The 18,597-nt window shown below is 46.7% G+C and overlaps 1 protein-coding gene across 3 annotated transcripts; it reads left to right on the forward strand.

Annotated features, from left to right (window-relative positions):
* Window positions 1-1,238: 1,238 nt before the first annotated feature.
* Window positions 1,239-7,680, forward strand: LOC117191191. 3 transcript variants are annotated; one of them, XM_033396133.1, is made up of 5 exons: window positions 6,004-6,186; window positions 6,267-6,572; window positions 6,638-7,029; window positions 7,091-7,252; window positions 7,316-7,679. In XM_033396133.1, the coding sequence occupies exons 2-5, from the start codon at window positions 6,497-6,499 to the stop codon at window positions 7,613-7,615; spliced, it is 930 nt and encodes a 309-aa protein (XP_033252024.1). In that variant the 5' UTR covers window positions 6,004-6,186; window positions 6,267-6,496; the 3' UTR covers window positions 7,616-7,679. The 3 variants fall into 3 exon arrangements, with proteins under 3 accessions (XP_033252023.1, XP_033252024.1, XP_033252025.1); XM_033396132.1 differs by lacking the exons at window positions 6,004-6,186; window positions 6,267-6,572 and adding an exon at window positions 1,239-1,636 and having other exon boundaries at window positions 7,316-7,680; XM_033396134.1 differs by lacking the exon at window positions 6,267-6,572 and having other exon boundaries at window positions 6,007-6,186; window positions 7,316-7,677.
* The last annotated feature ends 10,917 nt before the right edge of the window (window positions 7,681-18,597 follow it).

Raw genomic sequence — 18,597 nt, forward strand, 5'->3', positions numbered from 1 at the left:
CCAACCGGCTGTATAGTAGGGAATACCTGCAAGGTGGAAGGTGCCTGTGCGAACCCGAGGGGGTCCCATCCCGAATCCGGTGTGGGTGGCAAGGTAACTCCCGAAGCTGACACCTTGGAAGGAAAGCTAAGCAATATTGCGGCTGCCCGACCTTCTGGTAAAGCGGAGGGGGTTGACTTGCCGTCGACAAGCGCCCAAGCCAGACGCTACACATATGCCGAAAAGAGGAGTGCAGGGCACATACTCCGTCGGCAACACGCCAGTAGTGAAGCCAGCCCATCAGCCGACTGGCTGAAGAAGGTGGAATGGGCTTCGGCCGTGCTCCCGGAGTTCACCTTGGAACAGAAAAAGGTGGCTCCCCAAGCCAAGAGACAGCGCTCGCAGGAGACACCGGGACCGGTAGCAAAGCGCTCCAGAGTGCTGCCAAATGTCTCCTTTGCGCAGATTGCCAAGGAGAGGACGCTAATTGGTGTCCTCGACAGAGGCAGCGCAGAGGGTAGAATCCCAAGGAGTCAGTGAAAGTGGGTGGAAGCGGCACTGGCCGACCGCTGCTTCGAACTCCTCGACAAAGACCCTGGACCTCCGCCAGTCTGCAAGGACATGGGGTGGTTCCAGGGCAATGTTAAGATAATTGCCTGCGAAGACGAGCGCTCTGTAAAGCTTTATAAAGCGGCGGTAGCGCAGGTCGGCGAGGTCTATGCTGGGGCGAAACTCGTCGCAGTCGACTGGAGCGAGGTGCCCAGCAGACCGAGGGCCAGAATTTGGGTGCCGGCTACCTTTAAGGAGCCAGAACGCATCCTCAAGATGCTGCAGAGATGCAACCCAGGACTACCAACCTCAGATTGGAAGGTAGCCAAGGTTGAGACGACACAAGGGCCGACTAATCAGGCAGTGCTCGTTCTCAATAAAGAGTCGCAGCAAAAGGAGAGATAAACTTCGGCTTCAGCTCGGTCACCATCAAGGTGTACAAATCGGACGCGGCGGCCGCGGCGCTTCCTGTCGTCAACCCAGACGTGCAGGATGTCGCTGCGGAGATCGAAGCGCCGGAGATCGACGAGCTGGAGCCAGACCAGGAAGGCTTCTCCTCAGAGACAGAGCTGATGCTCGACTTTGAGTCAATGTGCCGAGAGAGAGTCTCAGATGACTCGGACGCGGACATCACGGTGGTGGAGAATCTTGAAGATGGTCCTAACGATCCTTCAAATAAATCTCCACTGTGAAGCAGCATCGGCTGCTCTCATACTCCGCCTAGACGCAAGCGGAGCCGACGTAGTCCTGATCCAGGAGCCTTGGGTGGTAGGAGGCAAGGTCTGTGGATTGGGGACGAGGGAATACAAGATCATTGTATCCCAAAATGAAGGTAAAATCCGTACCTGCATACTTGCTAGAAAGCACCTAAATATCTTTCTGCTCCATAATTATAGCGATGGCGATAACACGGCGGTAAGCCTAGAACTAAAAGGGAATCATCTCAGGCTGGTGGCGTCCTATATGGCCCACGAGGAGGATGATCCTCCGAACGACCTTGTTCGCAAAATAGCCAGCGACAGCGAAAGGACGGACAAAGACCTACTTATAGGTTGCGATGCCAACGCCCACCACACCCAATGGGGGAGCACGGACACGAATGTAAGGGGTGAGTCACTGTTTAGCTTCATCCTGAACTCAAATTTATTCATATGCAATCGGGGTAACGACCCCACATTTATAATTAAAAATCGGCAGGAGGTCATTGACCTCACGCTAGTGTCAAGCAAACTGCTGGATACAATCAAGAGCTGGAGAGTCCTAGGAGACCACTACTTCTCGGACCACAGGTATATCGAGACGATATTATCCTTCGATATTCCCAAACCAACCGACTATATCACCCCCAGAAAAGCCAACTGGGAAAAATATAACACAACCCTGGAGGAGCTACTCCCTCCTAACGCCCCTAATTGCCCGAACACTGAAGACAACCTAAACCGTCTTGTGAACAGGTTTACGGATGCGTGCAACAAAGCCTTCAAGGCAGCATGCCCTTCTACCAGACCAAGGGGAAGAAGAAACCCCCCTGGTGGTCTAAGCAACTAGACACCCTTCGTAGAACTTGCAGGACTCTATTCAATAGAGCCACAAGAACTAAGGAGGATAATCACTGGGCAGACTATAAAACCAGTCCAGCACTATACAAAAAGGAAACGAGGAAGGCTAAAAGAGCCTCCTGGCAAAAATATTTCGGAGGCCGCAAGACTCCGGAAAGTTCTCTCAAAAACTACCCCCTCGGTAGGTTACCTCAAAAAGAATGATGGCACGTGAACCAACTCTAGTGAGGAGTCCCTACACATTCTTCTCGACACGCATTTCCCCGGATGCACATCCACCGAGCCGTCACACCTCCCAGGAGAGGGATCGGTAGAATCGATGGACCATATCCTTACAAAAGGAACATAAGTTGGGCAGTAAACAGCTTCAACCCGTTTAAATCGCCAGGCCCGGACCAGGTAATCCCGGCCCAACTTCAGAAGGCCGGGGAGACGGCCATCAACTGGCTACATAGTATCTTCAGGAAGATACTGGCGGTATGTACAATACCGCAAGCGTGGCTTAAGGCTAGGATAGTTTTCATCCCTAAAGCAGGCAAAGCCTCACACTCAACCCCGAAAGAATTTAGACCAATCAGTTTATCGTCTTTCCTACTCAAAACCTTTGAGAGACTTATCGGGTTACAATTACGGACTACCATAAGTCCCCAGCTGTACTCAAGTGCGCAGCATGCCTACCGGAAAGGAAAATCCACGGAAACGGCACTTCACGAAGTGATCCTGAGTGTAGAAAAATCCCTGCATCTCAAAGAATACTCACTAATAGCTTTTCTCGATATCGAGGGAGCCTTCAACAACGTCACACCGGGCGCCATTACAGAAGCCCTGACTGACCTGGGGGTGGACCGTCACTTAGTGATGCTCATTGATCAATTGCTCATACGCAGGACGGTGACATCATCGATTGGATCGTCCACCCAGTCAAGGTATGTCAACAGAGGAACCCCGCAAGGGGGAGTTCTGTCTCCTCTTCTATGGAACATTGCAGTCAATAAGATTCTATGCGACCTGGAAGAGGGGGGCTGTAAAGTAGTGGCATACGCGGATGACGTTGCAATTATCTTTGCGGGGAAATACCCCCAAACACTATGCGACCTAATGACCGCAAAGCTTGCTCGATTGTCCGAATGGACAGAATCGCGCGGATTGGGACTAAATCCCTCGAAAACGGAACTCGTGTTATTCACAAAAAAATACAAGGTCCCGCCCTCAACCCCCCAACACTAAACGGATACAGGCTCTCCTTCAGCGACAGTGCCAGTTACTTAGGGTTGGTAATTGACAAAAAGCTTAGCTGGAACCTGAATGTCAAGGATAGAGTGAGGAAGGCAACTACAGCACTCTATACTTGCAAAAAAGCTATCGGCCTAAAGTGGGGCATGAACCCAAGCATAGTCCGATGGATATATCTGGCAATAGTCAGACCTATAATACTCTACGGAGTTACTGTCTGGTGGCCTGCCCTAACAAAAAGGACAATCACCAATCAGCTGGGCAAGGTTCAGCGAACAGCCGCCCTCTGCATCAGTGGAGCTCTTCGAACTACACCAAATGATGCGCTAAACGCCATGTTATGCCTTCAGAGCCTTGACTTTGCAGGAAAGGAGCGGGCAGAAATGGCAGCAATACGTCTTAGGGACTCTGAACAATGGGTACCCCAGAACATAGGTCACTCATCTATACTAAATAACGAGGGGAACGTTGTGAGTTGCTGCGGACACCGCAACTCTACGGTTATACCCGCTACTAAGTCAGTATGGCTCTCCTCCGGCAGACGCCGCTAATATTAAACGACACGACAAAGAGGGCGTGCGAGAGAGACAGAAAATCAGTCTGAGCGTGACGTCGGGCGCTGCGTAGCCACTGCAAATTGATTTGTTCCTATTGGCTATAAAAATGATCTGATCTGATCCAGATTCAGCAATCTGATAGATATGGTCATTATCTATGATTCTGCGTTTTTAGTTTTCTCGAATGTGCAATATTGTGGACGCAACAGATTTTCGTCCTTTGTGTGGGCGGAAGGGGGTGGGGCGAAATTTTGAGATACACGTTTTATAGTAAGATCTAACAGGAGTGCGGATACCAAATTTGGTTACTCTAGCCTTAATAGTCTCTGAGATTTTTGAATATCCCCAGATTTTCGTCCTTTGCGGGGGCGGAAGGCGGTGTGGCGAAATTTTGAAACAAACTCGTCTCGGTCCGATATATTAGGAGAGTGGATACCAAATTTGGTTGCTCTAGCTTTTATAGTATCTGAGCTCTAGGCGCTAATGTTTTACTCTAAGCAAAGCCGCCTATACTACGTGTGTGTTAGAGAGACAGGGCGAGAAAAAATGAAATTGTTTTCTTGATGCTGGCTATAATAATAATACGATAAAATTCAGATTCCGCAGTCATAAAGATATGGCCATCTTCTACGATTCTGCTTTTTTAGTTTTCTCGTATCGTCGAAATTGTGGATGCTACAGATTTTCGCCTTTTGTGGGGCAGAAGTGGGCGGGGCGAAGTTTTAAAATATTCTTGTAGCAGTGACATATCACAGAAGTCTGGATCCAAAACATCGTTGCTCTCGCTTTTATAGTCTTTGAGCACTAGGCGCTGAAGGGGACGGACAGACGGACAGACGGACGGACGGACAGACGGACAGACAGACATGGCTCAATCGACTCGGCTATTGATGCTGATCAAGAATATATATACTTTATGGGGTCGGAAACGATTCCTTTTGGACGTTACACACATCCACTTTTACCACAAATCTAATATACCCCAATCCTCATTTTGAGTATCGGGTACAACAACATGGTCCCAGCAAGATAGTCCGTTCAAGTTCCAATGGAGCACACGGAGACTCCATTCAGCATAATCATCCCTCATAGAGACGATTGGCTCGAGGGACTCCCCGGCCCAGACGGGGCCATTAGCATCTTCACGGATGGCTCAAAACTGGACGGCAGGGTTGGAGGAGTAATCTACTCTGAACAACTTAACATAAGGCAATCTTTCAGGCTTCCGGATCACTGTAGCGTCCTCCAAGCGGAAGTTACAGCAATCAGGGAGGCTCTGTACTGCCTTCACACGGTTACCACCACGGCAACCAATCTAAACATCTACAGCGACAGCCAAGCTGCGATCAGATCACTTAACGCGATCTCCTCGAACTCGGCTACTGTGGCGAAGTGCCGCAGATCTCTTCACGAGATGGCTCAGCAATTTGCTATCAGCCTTATATGGGTCCCGGGCCACCGGGATATCGAGGGCAACTGCATAGCGGAGGATATTTGTATGCCTATGGCCACCTGCAAGCTCATCATAAAGGAGCAGTACACGCGACTGATAGACAACAAGTGGCAAATAGGGCCACGTTGTCGCACAGCTCGACAAACATGGCCGACCATAGATAAGAAGCGCACCTCAGAGCTCTGCAAACTAGGCAGGGAAAGGTGCAGCGCAGTCATACGTTCCCTCACAGGACACTGGCTAGTAGGCACCCACGCAAACAGGCTGGGTGCCCCATACAATGATTTCTGCCGCAGCTGCAGAGACGAGGACGAGGAGGAAACAGTGGAACACCTGTTCTGTTCCTGTCCAGCTCTCAGCAGAAGGAGGCTGCATCACTTGGGCTCTGCCTTTCTGAACGACATCTCGGAGATGTCCACGCTATGTCCCAGAAAGATCGTCAACTTTATAAGGGCATCTGGATGGGACAACTGTTGACATGAAGTCTCATATGCAGGGAGGGAATGATCCCAAGCGGTATCACAACGGGCCGAAACCGGCCTAAGTGTGCTGGGCTCCGAGCGAGCTTGGCAGCCGTCTCTACCTAACCTAACCTAACCTATTCGTAGACAAAAAGTTGACTCCACCACAGTGTGTTGTACTTCCTTAAGGAAATCAGATGTTTTTTGAGTCAGAATGTCGGCTTTTTCGTCCTGTCTAAATTGAAGTCTCAACAGAGAATCTCAAAAGTTTTCAAAATCCAGATGTACAAGAAATAGACACAGAAACTAACCGACACCCCATCCCATTTCGGCCCTAAAAATTTCACAATTTTTCCCCAAAACGTATTCCCAAGAAATCTACGAAATGGCCATTCGTAAGTATATACATATATCTGAGCGACAGAAATATTTATATGATATATAGATGGATTGAATAATGACTGCTTTCTGTTAGTTGATGGTATCTTGAAGGAGCAGAGATCCCCATTACATTGCACCACAAAACACGGTGACACAGCGACCGCATGGGCCCTATGACTTTGACTAAGATGTCTTATCAAAGCCAGTTAACATTGCCGGCCGATAAGGGAGCAAAAGACCGCCGGCACAACAGCTTTTAAAACGCAGCTAAAATTCGGTGGCTTTATCATAGATCATAGATAACAGACCAAGTTCTTGTTATTAATGTGCGAGGGGTGTGGTGTGGTGTGGCAGGCCGACTGTACAAATCAGCAGTCAAAGCACCGGGTTGGGCTGGGCTGTAATCAGTAAAATATATTTAGACAAACGTCAGGTCTAACCTTGGTCCACATTTTTCCTCTGCAGACCACACCTGGATCAGCCGCAACATCTTCGACCAGCTGCCGCCCTGCGCCATCGTCGCCGGACACGACTCGGACAATGATCCCATCTATGTGGGCCGTGCCTACCACAACGGAGACATGCTGCAGGCCAAGGTTATTCCCAACAAGAACCAGGCCTATGTGGCCTGGGGCGGCGAGGAGATCAACAAGCACGACGTAGAGATCGTCACCGGCGACCACTACGTCTGGATCCCGGCCAGCGGCGGACACGTTCCTCCCCATGCCCTTCGCGTGTGTCAGACCTCCGACGGAGAGCCTCTGTTCATTGGCCGCGGCTACTTCCAGGGCAGCCTGACGCCCGGAAAGGTGCATCCCTCGCACCACTGCCTGTACATCCCCTTCGGCGGAAAGGAGGTAACTATCCCGCAGTCGTCTCGAAAGGAGCCATCACACTCACGTATCATTTCGCTTACAGCACAGCCTAGAGGCGTACGAAGTGCTGGTCCAGCCGGAGACATGGATCTCTTCCTCCGGTGGCCATATCGTGCCCGGAACAGTCCAGGGCGGACACGACACCGATGGCGATCAGATCTTTGTGGGCCGTGCTTACCACGAAGGTGATTTGCTGCCAGCCAAGGTATGAAAGCATCCAAGCCAGTAGCAATCCACATCCCTAATGCCTTTCTTCGTTCCGTTGCAGGTGGTTCCCAACAAGGGCTGCGCCTACGTGGCATACGGCGGCTCCGAGCACGTCAAGCACGACTTTGAGCTGCTGGCCGGATACGGCTATGGCTGGGTTCCCGACAGCTTTGGCAATGTGCCACCAAATGCCATCGTCTGCGGCCGTACCACCGAGGGCGAGAACCTGTACATTGGCCGATGCTACCACAGCGGCAGCCAGACTCCCGGCAAGGTCCATCCGTCCCACAGCTGCCTATACATCCCCTTCGGTGGCGAGGAGGTGCGCCTAGATGCCTATGATGTCCTCGTCAGGGGCTAAACGGTGTTTTCTTTAATTTGGTATTTCGTCAGCAACAATATTTATATTCCATCAATCACAAAATAAACTTTGATTCATTGAAAACTCAAGCCAACGAAAAAATTCTTAGCTTGGTTCTCACGATGTTCAGTGGAGAAAACATTTTGTGGATTTGATTACACCAGAGGTCGTTGGACAGACTTTACCCCTTGAAGAAGGTCTAGACTCCACAAGAAACGAGGGGGAGTTGCTGCGGAGTTGCGAGTTGTGAGTTGCTGCGGACACCGCAACTCTACTGTTATACCCGATACTAAGTCAGTATGGCTCTCCTCCGGCAGACGCCGATAATATTAAACGACACGACAAAGAGTGCGTGCGAGAGAGACAGAAAATCAGTCTGAGCGTGACGTCGGGCGCTGCGTAGCCACTGCAAATTGATTTGTTCCTCTTGGCTACAAAAATGATCCGATCTGAACCAGATTCAGCAATCAGATAGATATGGTAGTTATCTATGATTCTGCGTTTTTAGTTTTCTCGAATCTGCAATATTGTGCATGCAACAGATTGGGAATGGAAGGGGAAGATTGGCGGAAGGGGGTGGAGCGAAATTTTGAGATGTACGTTTTATAGTGAGATCTAACAGGAGTGCGGATACTAAATTTCGTTACTCTAGCGTTAATAGTCTTTGAGATTTGTGAATATCCCCAGATTTTCGTCCTTTGCGGGGGCGGAAGGGGGTGTGGCGAAATTTTGAAACAAACTCGTCTCGGTCCGATATATTAGGAGTGTGGATACCAAATTTGGTTGCTCTAGCTTTTATAGTCTCTGAGATCTAGGCGCTAATGTTTTACTCTAAGCAAAGCCGCCTATGCTACGTGTGTGTTAGAGAGAGACAGGGCGAGAAAAAATGAAATTGTTTTCTTGATGCTGGCTATAATAATAATACGATCCAATTCAGATTCCGCAGTCTAAAAGATATGGTCATTCTCTACGATTCTGCGTTTTTGTTTTTCTCATATCTTTAAAAATGTGGATGCCACAGATTTTCGTCCTTTGTGGGGGCGGAAGTAGGCGGGGCGAAGTTTTGAAATAGTTTTGTAGCAGTGACATATCACAGAAGTCTGGATCCAAAACATCGTTGCTCTAGCTCTTATAGTCTTTGAGCATTAGGCGCTGAAGGGGACGGACAGACGGACGGACGGACGGACGGACGGACAGACAGACATGGCTCAATCGGCTCGGCTATTGATGCTGATCAAGAATATATATACTTTATGGGGTCGGAAACGATTCCTTCTGGACGTTACACACATCCACTTTTACCACAAATCTAATATACCCCAATACTCATTTTGAGTATCGGGTATAAAAAAAAGTTTCCAAAGATTAAAGCGAGTGCATTGTTGGATGTGGATAAGAAGTACTATATAATGAGCAACGAATATCTTATACGTACATACATATATACATATAGAACAAAGTGTATTCCTCTCTACAGAAAAAGATCCATCAAGAAAGCTGAGTACCAAAGCGTAGATAGATATATTTAGTGGAGAATCAGATCCCTCGAGATTGAATCTGCAACTGAAATCGCTCACTGTTTTCTATAGCTACTCAACTGTTTGGAGATCCGATCGATCCATCCCCATCGTATGCTTCACTTTGTTGAGCTTTCGGTGAGCTTTCGAATAGAACTCTACATGGCATGTAGAATGACACGTATGCATGTAGAGTTACTCGCATCCGTCGGATACTTACAAGTATATACTTTTCTCTCTTTCTCACCCTTGAACCGATTGATTCCATTCGTTTGGCTACCAGAGTATAACGATAGCCGTTCTCCGATTTGCTCGCTCGTTTTCTCTTCGGAACAACTCTCTCGTGATTGGTGGTGGTTTAAACGAGCGTCGAATTCAATTGGCTGCGGTGGCGATACGCTCTGGACGTACAACATGTGGCAAGTAGTAAGTGGACAAGCCAAGAGGCGTGTATCGCTCACCGCATTAATTGCGTTGCATTGGTTCCTGGAAGGCCAAATAAGAGGAACACTCACCCCACATCAGGCTTCACATCGGCATATTCATCGTATTCTCCACTTGGTATTCATGCCAAGAAGCATTTCTTATGGGTCTTACGCTCACGAAACTGGTTTTCGGATGGAACCACATATTGGGCCTGTAAATACCGTCGCTTCTGTGCTTCTGACAACAACCATTCAAACCGGCTCCAACGAGACTTAAAAGGAAGAACGGTTCTCAGTATCAGGACAAGAAATGAATTTATTGAAAAATTACCGTTGTTTTTGAGCTTTATAAATAGAAATAGATTCATAGAAACTTGTTATTACCATTTTGTCTGTCTTCTATCTCACATAAAGCATAGAAATCCGACGGTTCAGGGCACTATAACATAGTAGTACTATAGATAGCCCAAAATATTTAGAAAAGCATTTTATTAACTGTAGTGGATTAGCTTTATTATGGTAGTACTCACAGTGAATTTTTATACCCGATACTCAAAATGAGTATTGGGGTATATTAGATTTGTGGTAAAAGTGGATGTGTGTAACGTCCAAAAGGAATCGTTTCCGACCCCATAAAGTATATATATTCTTGATCAGCATCAATAGCCGAGTCGATTGGGCCCTGTCTGTCTGTCTGTCTGTCCGTCTGTACGTCTGTCCGTCTGTCCGTCTGTCCGTCCGTCCGTCAGTCCGTCCCCTTCAGCCCCTAGTGCTCAAAGACTATACGAGCTAGAGCAACGATGTTTTGGATCCAGACTTCTGTGATATGTCACTGCTACAAAAATATTTCAAAACTTCGCCCCGCCCACTTCCGCCTCCACAAAGGACGAAAATCTGTGGCATCCACAATTTTAAAGATATGAGAAAACCAAAAACGTAGAATTGTAGAGAATGACCATATCTTTAAGACTGCGGAATCTGAATTGGATCGTATTATTATTAAAGCCAGCATCAAGAAAACAATTTAATTTTTTCTCGCCCTGTCTCTCTCTAGCACACACGTAGCATAGGCGGCTTTGCTTAGAGTAAAACATTAGCGCCTAGATCTCAGAGACTATAAAAGCTAGAGCAACCAAATTTGGTATCCACACTCCTAATATATCGGACCGAGACGAGTTTGTTTCCAAATGTCGCCACACCCCCTTCCGTACCGCAAAGGACGAAAATCTTTGGATATTCAAAAATCTCAGAGACTATTAAGGCTAGAGTAACCAAATTTGGTATCCGCACTCCTGTTAGATCTTACTATAAAACGTGTAGCTCAAAATTTCGCCCCACCCCCTTTCGCCCACACAAAGGACGAAAATCTGTTGCATCCACAATATTGCACATTCGAGAAAACTAAAAACGCAGAATCATAGATAATGACCATATCTATCAGATTGCTGAATCTGGATCAGATCAGATCATTTTTATAGCCAATAGGAACAAATCAATTTGCAGTGGCTACGCAGCGCCCGACGTCACGCTCAGACTGATTTTCTGTCTCTCTCGCACGCACTCTTTGTCGTGTCGTTTAATATTATCGGCGTCTGCCGGAGAGAGCCAATCTGACTTAGTATCGGGTATAACCGTAGAGTTGCGGTGTCCGCAGCAACTCACAACGTTCCCCCTCGTTTTATACCCGATACTCAAAATGAGTATTGGGGTATATTAGATTTGTGGTAAAAGTGGATGTGTGTACCGTCCAGAAGGAATCGTTTCCGACCCCAAAAAGTATATATATTCTTGATCAGCATCAATAGCCGAGTCGATTGAGCCCTGTCTGTCCGTCCGTCTGTCCGTCCGTCCATCCGTCCGTCCGTCCGTCCGTCCGTCCCCTTCAGCGCCTAGTGCTCAAAGACTATAAGATCTAGAGCAACGATGTTTTGGATCCAGACTTCTGTGATATGTCACTGCTACAAAAATATTTCAAAACTTCGCCCCGCCCACTTCCGCCCCACAAAGGACGAAAATCTGTGGCATCCACATTTTTAAAAATACGTTAAAACCAAAAACGCAGAATCGTAGAGGATGACTATATGTTCTAGAGTGTAAAATCTCAACCAGATCGTATAATTATTATAGCCAGAATCAAGAAAACAATTTCATTCTTTCTCGCTCTGTCTCTCTCTAACACACAGGTTTCATGGTCGGTTTTGCCAATTGCAAAATATGAGTTCAAGGATCTCAGAACCTATAAGATCCAGAGCAACCAAATTTGGTATCCACACTCCTGTGATATCGGACCTTGACCGTTTTGTGTCCAAATTTCGCCACACCCCCTTCCGCCCCCGCAAAGGACGAAAATCTGGGGCATCCACAAATCTCAGAGACTATTAAGGCTAGAGTAACCAAATTTGTTATCCGCACTTCTGTTAGATCTCACTATAAAACGTATATCTCAGAATTTCGCCCCACACCCTTCCGCCCCCACAAAGGACGAAAATCTGTTGCATCCACAATATTGCACATTCGAGAAAATTAAAAATGCAGAATCATAGATAATGACCATATCTATTAGATTGCTGAATCTGGATCAGATCGGATCATTTTTGTAGCCAAAAGCAAGAAATCAATTTGCAGTGGCCACGCAGCGCCCGACGTCACGCTCAGACTGATTTTCTGTCTCTCTCGCACGCACTCTTTGTCGTGTCGTTTAATATTAGCGGCGTCTGCCGGAGGAGAGCCCTACTGACTTAGTATCGGGTATAACTGTAGAGTTGCGGTCTCCGCAGCAACTCACAACGTTCCCCCTCGTTTTGTTATACCCGATACTCAAAATGAGTATTGGGGTATATTAGATTTGTGGTAAAAGTGGATGTGTGTAACGTCCAGAAGGAATCGTTTCCGACCCCATAAAGAATATATATTCTTGATCAGCATCAATAGCCGAGTCGATTGAGCCCTGTCTGTCTGTCCGTCTGTCCGTCCGTCCGTCCGTCCGTCCGTCCGTCCGTCCGTCCGTCCGTCCGTCCCCTTCAGCGCCTAGTGCTCAAAGACTATAAGAGCTAGAGCAACGATGTTTTGGATCCAGACTTCTGTGATATGTCACTGCTACAAAAATATTTCAAAACTTCGCCCCGCCCACTTCCGCCCCCACAAAGGACGAAAATCTGTGGCATCCACATTTTTAAAGATACGATAAAACCAAAAACGCAGAATCGGTGAGGATGACCATATCTTCTACAGTGCAAAATCTGAACCAGATCGAATATTGATTATAGCCAGAATCAAGAAAACAATTTCATTCTTTCTCGCTCTGTCTCTCTCTAACACACAGGTTTCATGGTCGGTTTTGTCAATTGCAAAATATGAGTTCAAGGATCTCAGAACCTATAAGAGCCAGAGCAACCAAATTTGGTATCCACACTCCTGTGATATCGGACCTTGACCGTTTCGTGTCCAAATTTCGCCACACCCCCTTCCGCCCACGCAAAGGACGAAAATCTGGGGCATCCACAAATCTCAGAGACTATTAAGGCTAGAGTAACCAAATTTGGTATCCGCACTTCTGTTAGATCTCACTATAAAACGTATATCTCAGAATTACGCCCCACCCTTTTCCGCCCCACAAAGGACGAAAATCTGTTGCATCTACAATATTGCACATTCGAGAAAACTAAAAACGCAGAATCATAGATAATGACCATATCTATCAGATTGCTGAATCTGGATCAGATCAGATCATTTTTATAGCCAAAAGGAACAAATCAATTTGCACTGGCTACGCAGCCCCCGACGTCACGCTCAGACTGATTTTCTGTCTCTCTCGCACGCACTCCTTGTCGTGTCGTTTAATATTAGCGGCGTCTGCCGGAGGAGAGCCATACTGACTTAGTATCGGGTATAACTGTAGAGCTGCGGTCTCCGCAGCAACTCACAACGTTCCCCCTCGTTTATTTTTGTTATCTTTCTTGAATGGATCCCACTACTTCACTTTGGGAGAATAAAAGAACTGCCTAAGTGCCAAAGAGTGCCTAAGAGAGGCAACATTTTGGGAGTCGGTAACTTATCTAAAGGATATGAGCAGATGCTAAGAACGCTAAGTACTACTTAATCATTGCTTTGAGGGTATTTTTCAGTCATTTTTATAACCGATACTCAAAATGAGTATTGGGGTATATTAGATTTGTGGTAAAAGTGGATGTGTGTAACGTCCAGAAGGAATCGTTTCGGACCCCATAAAGTATATATATGCTTGATCAGCATCAATAGCCGAGTCGATTGAGCCCTGTCTGTCTGTCCGTCCGTCCGTCCGTCCGTCCGTCCGTCCGTCCGTCCGTCCGTCCCCTTCAGCGCCTAGTGCTCAAAGACTATAAGAGCTAGAGCAACGATGTTTTGGATCCAGACATCTGTGATATGTGACTGCTACAAAAATATTTCAAAACTTTGCCCCGCCCACTTCCGCCCCCACAAAGGACGAAAATCTGTGGCATCCACATTTTTAAAGATACGATAAAACCAAAAACTACGCAGAATCGTAGAGGATGACTATATGTTCTAGAGTGTAAAATCTCAACCAGATCGTATAATTATTATAGCCAGAATCAAGAAAACAATTTCATTCTTTCTCGCTCTGTCTCTCTCTAACACACAGGTTTCATGGTCGGTTTTGTCAATTGCAAAATATGAGTTCAAGGATCTCAGAACCTATAAGAGCCAGAGCAACCAAATTTGGTATCCACACTCCTGTGATATCGGACCTTGACCGTTTCGTGTCCAAATTTCGCCACACCCCCTTCCGCCCCCGCAAAGGACGAAAATCTGGGGCATCCATAAATCTCAGAGACTATTAAGGCTAGAGTAACCAAATTTGGTATCCGCACTTCTGTTAGATCTCACTATAAAACGTATATCTCAGAATTTCGCCCCACCCCCTTCCGCCCCCACAAAGAACGAAAATCTGTTGCATCCACAATATTACACATTCGAGAAAACTAAAAACGCAGAATCATAGATAATGACTATATCTATCAGATTGCTGAATCTGGATCAGATCGGATCATTTTTGTAGCCAAAAGCAAGAAATCAATTTGCAGTGGCCACGCAGCGCCCGACGTCACGCTCAGACTGATTTTCTGTCTCTCTCGCACGCACTCTTTGTCGTGTGGTTCAATATTAGCGGCGTCTGCCGCAGGAGAGCCATACTGACTTAGTATCGGGTATAACTGTAGAGTTGCGGTGTACGCAGCAACTCACAACGTTCCCCCTCGTTTTGTATTGGAAAATGGTAATTTAATTTTTTTTGTCAATCTCTGCACTTGTAACAGTTTGAAAATTGTTGTAAGCACTTCAATTAGTCTAGGAATTCCATCCAATTGTTACTATTTAGCTGATTGAACGCGTTTTTCTTGGATTTGCGGTTCTCCTTGACTCGAAACAAACTTTGGGTTGGCTTAAAACTTGATTTTAGACCAGAAATTAAAGCCCCAAAAGAAGCACCACAGCCAATATAAATTCTTATAATTTAATTTTGCTATTGTAAAACACACACACATGGATGTGGGTACGGGTACGGGTACGGACACAGATAGGGCCCCCGCCCCTGAAGTATTGTATCCATTTAGCTGAAAAGATATTAAAAAGCAACTGTGATGCTATCAGAGACCACATCCCAGCGAAGCTTCCTTTGGCCGTGCCGCCGCGCCGCCAACCCTCGAATAACTGTGAAAATGCTCGGAATTCCTGCCCCGAGCAACAACAGCGACAACAGCATTGTCGTCAGCATTGTCCTCAGATTCTACAGAGGAATGACAAAATTTCGCTGGTAAAAAATTGTAGCTGTATCTGTGCCGCCTAGCAGCGTATCTGTTGTTTCTGGCGAGTCGTCTCGGATGGTGTGTGGAGTGTGGTGTATGGAGGGTTTTCTACCCACTCATACAATAAATAGTATCATAGTACATAGTACATAGAGAGGAAGTCTTATGTACTCCGAGCCGCCGCACAACAAATGCGATACAATTAGTTGCTGGAAAGCCAAAGTACGATTCGATGCTGCATAGTGGTGTGGATTGGAGTGGTGTGTGCGTATTCGTGTGCCTGTTGTACTGGAAGGGTGGGTTCGGTTCGGTCCGTTCGTTGCGTTCGCTCCTCTGCCACTTTGAGCTGGGCAGCGTTTAAGCGGTGCCCTGTAGTATGAGGGTATATACATAGTATATACGAATTGAGAGAGCAAAACGGAATCGACAAATGTACATGCATAAAAATGGAAATTCGCGACTACGCTTTGTTAAGCCCTCACCTCAGCAGCAGCGGGCCAAGGCAGCGGTGGGCGTTTCGGTACATAAGACGACACCGAAACCGAAAACCTTTCTGGAATTTAATACCAACGAGGGGGAACGTTGTGAGTTGCTGCGGACACCGCAACTCTACGGTTATACCCGATACTAAGTCAGTATGGCTCTCCTGCGGCAAACGCCGCTAATATTGAACCACACGACAAAGAGTGCGTGCGAGAGAGACAGAAAATCAGTCTGAGCGTGACGTCGGGCGCTGCGTGGCCACTGCAAATTGATTTCTTGCTTTTGGCTACAAAAATGATCCGATCTGATCCAGATTCAGCAATCTGATGGATATGGTCATTATCTATGATTCTGCGTTTTTAGTTTTCTCGAATGTGCAATATTGTGGATGCAACAGATTTTCGTCCTTTGTGTGGGCGAAGAGGGGTGGGGCGAAATTTTGAGATACACGTTTTATAGTAAGATCTAACAGGAGAGCGGATACCAAATTTGGTTACTCTAGCCTTCATAGTCTCTGAGATTTTTGAATATCCCCAGATTTTCGTCCTTTGCGGGGGCGGAAGGGGGTGTGGCGAAATTTTGAAACAAACTCGTCTCGGTCCGATATATTAGGAGTGTGGATACCAAATTTGGTTACTCTAGCCTTAATAGTCTCTGAGATTTTTGAATATCCCCAGATTTTCCTCCTTTGCGGGGGCGGAAGGGGGTGTGGCGAAATTTTGAAACAAACTCGTCTCGGTCCGATATATTAGGAGTGTGGATACCAAATTTGGTTGCTCTAGCTTTTATAGTCTCTGAGATCTAGGCGCTAATGTTTTACTCTAAGCAAAGCCGCCTATGCTACGTGTGTGTTAGAGAGAGATAGGGCGAGAAAAAATGAAATTGTTTTCTTGATGCTGGCTATAATAATAATACGATCCAATTCAGATTCCGCAGTCTTAAAGATATGGTCATTCTCTACAATTCTACGTTTTCTCATATCTTTAAAATTGTGGATGCCACAGATTTTCGTCCTTTGTGGGGGCGGAAGTAGGCGGGGCGAAGTTTTGAAATATTTTTGTAGCAGTGACATATCACAGAAGTCTGGATCCAAAACATCGTTGCTCTAGCTCTTATAGTCTTTGAGCACTAGGCGCTGAAGGGGACGGACGGACGGACGGACGGACGGACGGACGGACAGACGGACAGACAGACAGGGCTCAATCGACTCGGCTATTGATGCTGATCAAGAATATATATACTTTATGGGGTCGGAAACGATTCCTTCTGGACGTTACACACATCCACTTTTACCACAAATCTAATATACCCCAATACTCATTTTGAGTATCGGGTATAACAAAACGAGGGGGAACGTTGTGAGTTGCTGCGGAGACCGCAACTCTACAGTTATACCCGATACTAAGTCAGTAGGGCTCTCCTCCGGCAGACGCCGCTAATATTAAACGACACGACAAAGAGTGCGTGCGAGAGAGACAGAAAATCAGTCTGAGCGTGACGTCGGGCGCTGCGTGGCCACTGCAAATTGATTTCTTGCTTTTGGCTACAAAAATGATCCGATCTGATCCAGATTCAGCAATCTAATAGATATGGTCATTATCTATGATTCTGCATTTTTAATTTTCTCGAATGTGCAATATTGTGGATGCCCCAGATTTTCGTCCTTTGCGGGGGCGGAAGGGGGTGTGGCGAAATTTGGACACGAAACGGTCAAGGTCCGATATCACAGGAGTGTGGATACCAAATTTGGTTGCTCTGGCTCTTATAGGTTCTGAGATCCTTGAACTCATATTTTGCAATTGACAAAACCGACCATGAAACCTGTGTGTTAGAGAGAGACAGAGCGAGAAAGAATGAAATTGTTTTCTTGATTCTGGCTATAATCAATATTCGATCTGGTTCAGATTTTGCACTGTAGAAGATATGGTCATCCTCACCGATTCTGCGTTTTTGGTTTTATCGTATCTTTAAAAATGTGGATGCCACAGATTTTCGTCCTTTGTGGGGGCGGAAGTGGGCGGGGCGAAGTTTTGAAATATTTTTGTAGCAGTGACATATCACAGAGTCTGGATCCAAAACATCGTTGCTCTAGCTCTTATAGTCTTTGAGAACTAGGCGCTGAAGGGGACGGACGGACGGACGGACGGACAGACGGACGGACGGACGGACGGACAGACGGACAGACAGACAGGGCTCAATCGACTCGGCTATTGATGCTGATCAAGAATATATATACTTTATGGGGTCGGAAACGATTCCTTCTGGACGTTACACACATCCACTTTTACCACAAATCTAATATACCCCAATACTCATTTTGAGTATCGGGTATAACAAAACGAGGGGGAACGTTGTGAGTTGCTGCGGACACCGCAACTCTACGGTTATACCCGATACTAAGTCAGTATGGCTCTCCTCCGGCAGACGCCGCTAATATTAAACGACACGACAAAGAGTGCGTGCGAGAGAGACAGAAAATCAGTCTGAGCGTGACGTCGGGCGCTGCGTAGCCACAGAAAATTGATTTCTTGCTTTTGGCTACAAAAATGATCCGATCTGATCCAGATTCAGCAATCTGATAGATATGGTCATTATCTATGAGTCTGCGTTTTTAGTTTTCTCGAATGTTCAATATTGTGGATGCAACAGATTTTCCTCCTTTGTGGGGGCGGAAGGGGGTGGGGCGAAATTCTGAGATATACGTTTTATAGTGAGATCCAACAGAAGTGCGGATACCAAATTTGGTTACTCTAGCC

The sequence above is a fragment of the Drosophila miranda genome (genome assembly GCF_003369915.1).
Source record: "Drosophila miranda strain MSH22 chromosome Y unlocalized genomic scaffold, D.miranda_PacBio2.1 Contig_Y1_pilon, whole genome shotgun sequence".
Lineage (NCBI taxonomy): Eukaryota > Metazoa > Arthropoda > Insecta > Diptera > Drosophilidae > Drosophila > Drosophila miranda.

Coding starts and splice junctions, on each gene's coding strand:
- LOC117191191 (XM_033396132.1), top strand. CDS start 1,492: ATGGCCCACGAGGAGGATGATCCTCCGAACGACCTTGTTCGCAAAATA. Junction 1,637..6,637: donor CACGGACACGAATGTAAGGG/GTGAGTCACTGT, acceptor TTTCCTCTGCAG/ACCACACCTGGATCAGCCGC. Junction 7,030..7,090: donor TCCCCTTCGGCGGAAAGGAG/GTAACTATCCCG, acceptor TTTCGCTTACAG/CACAGCCTAGAGGCGTACGA.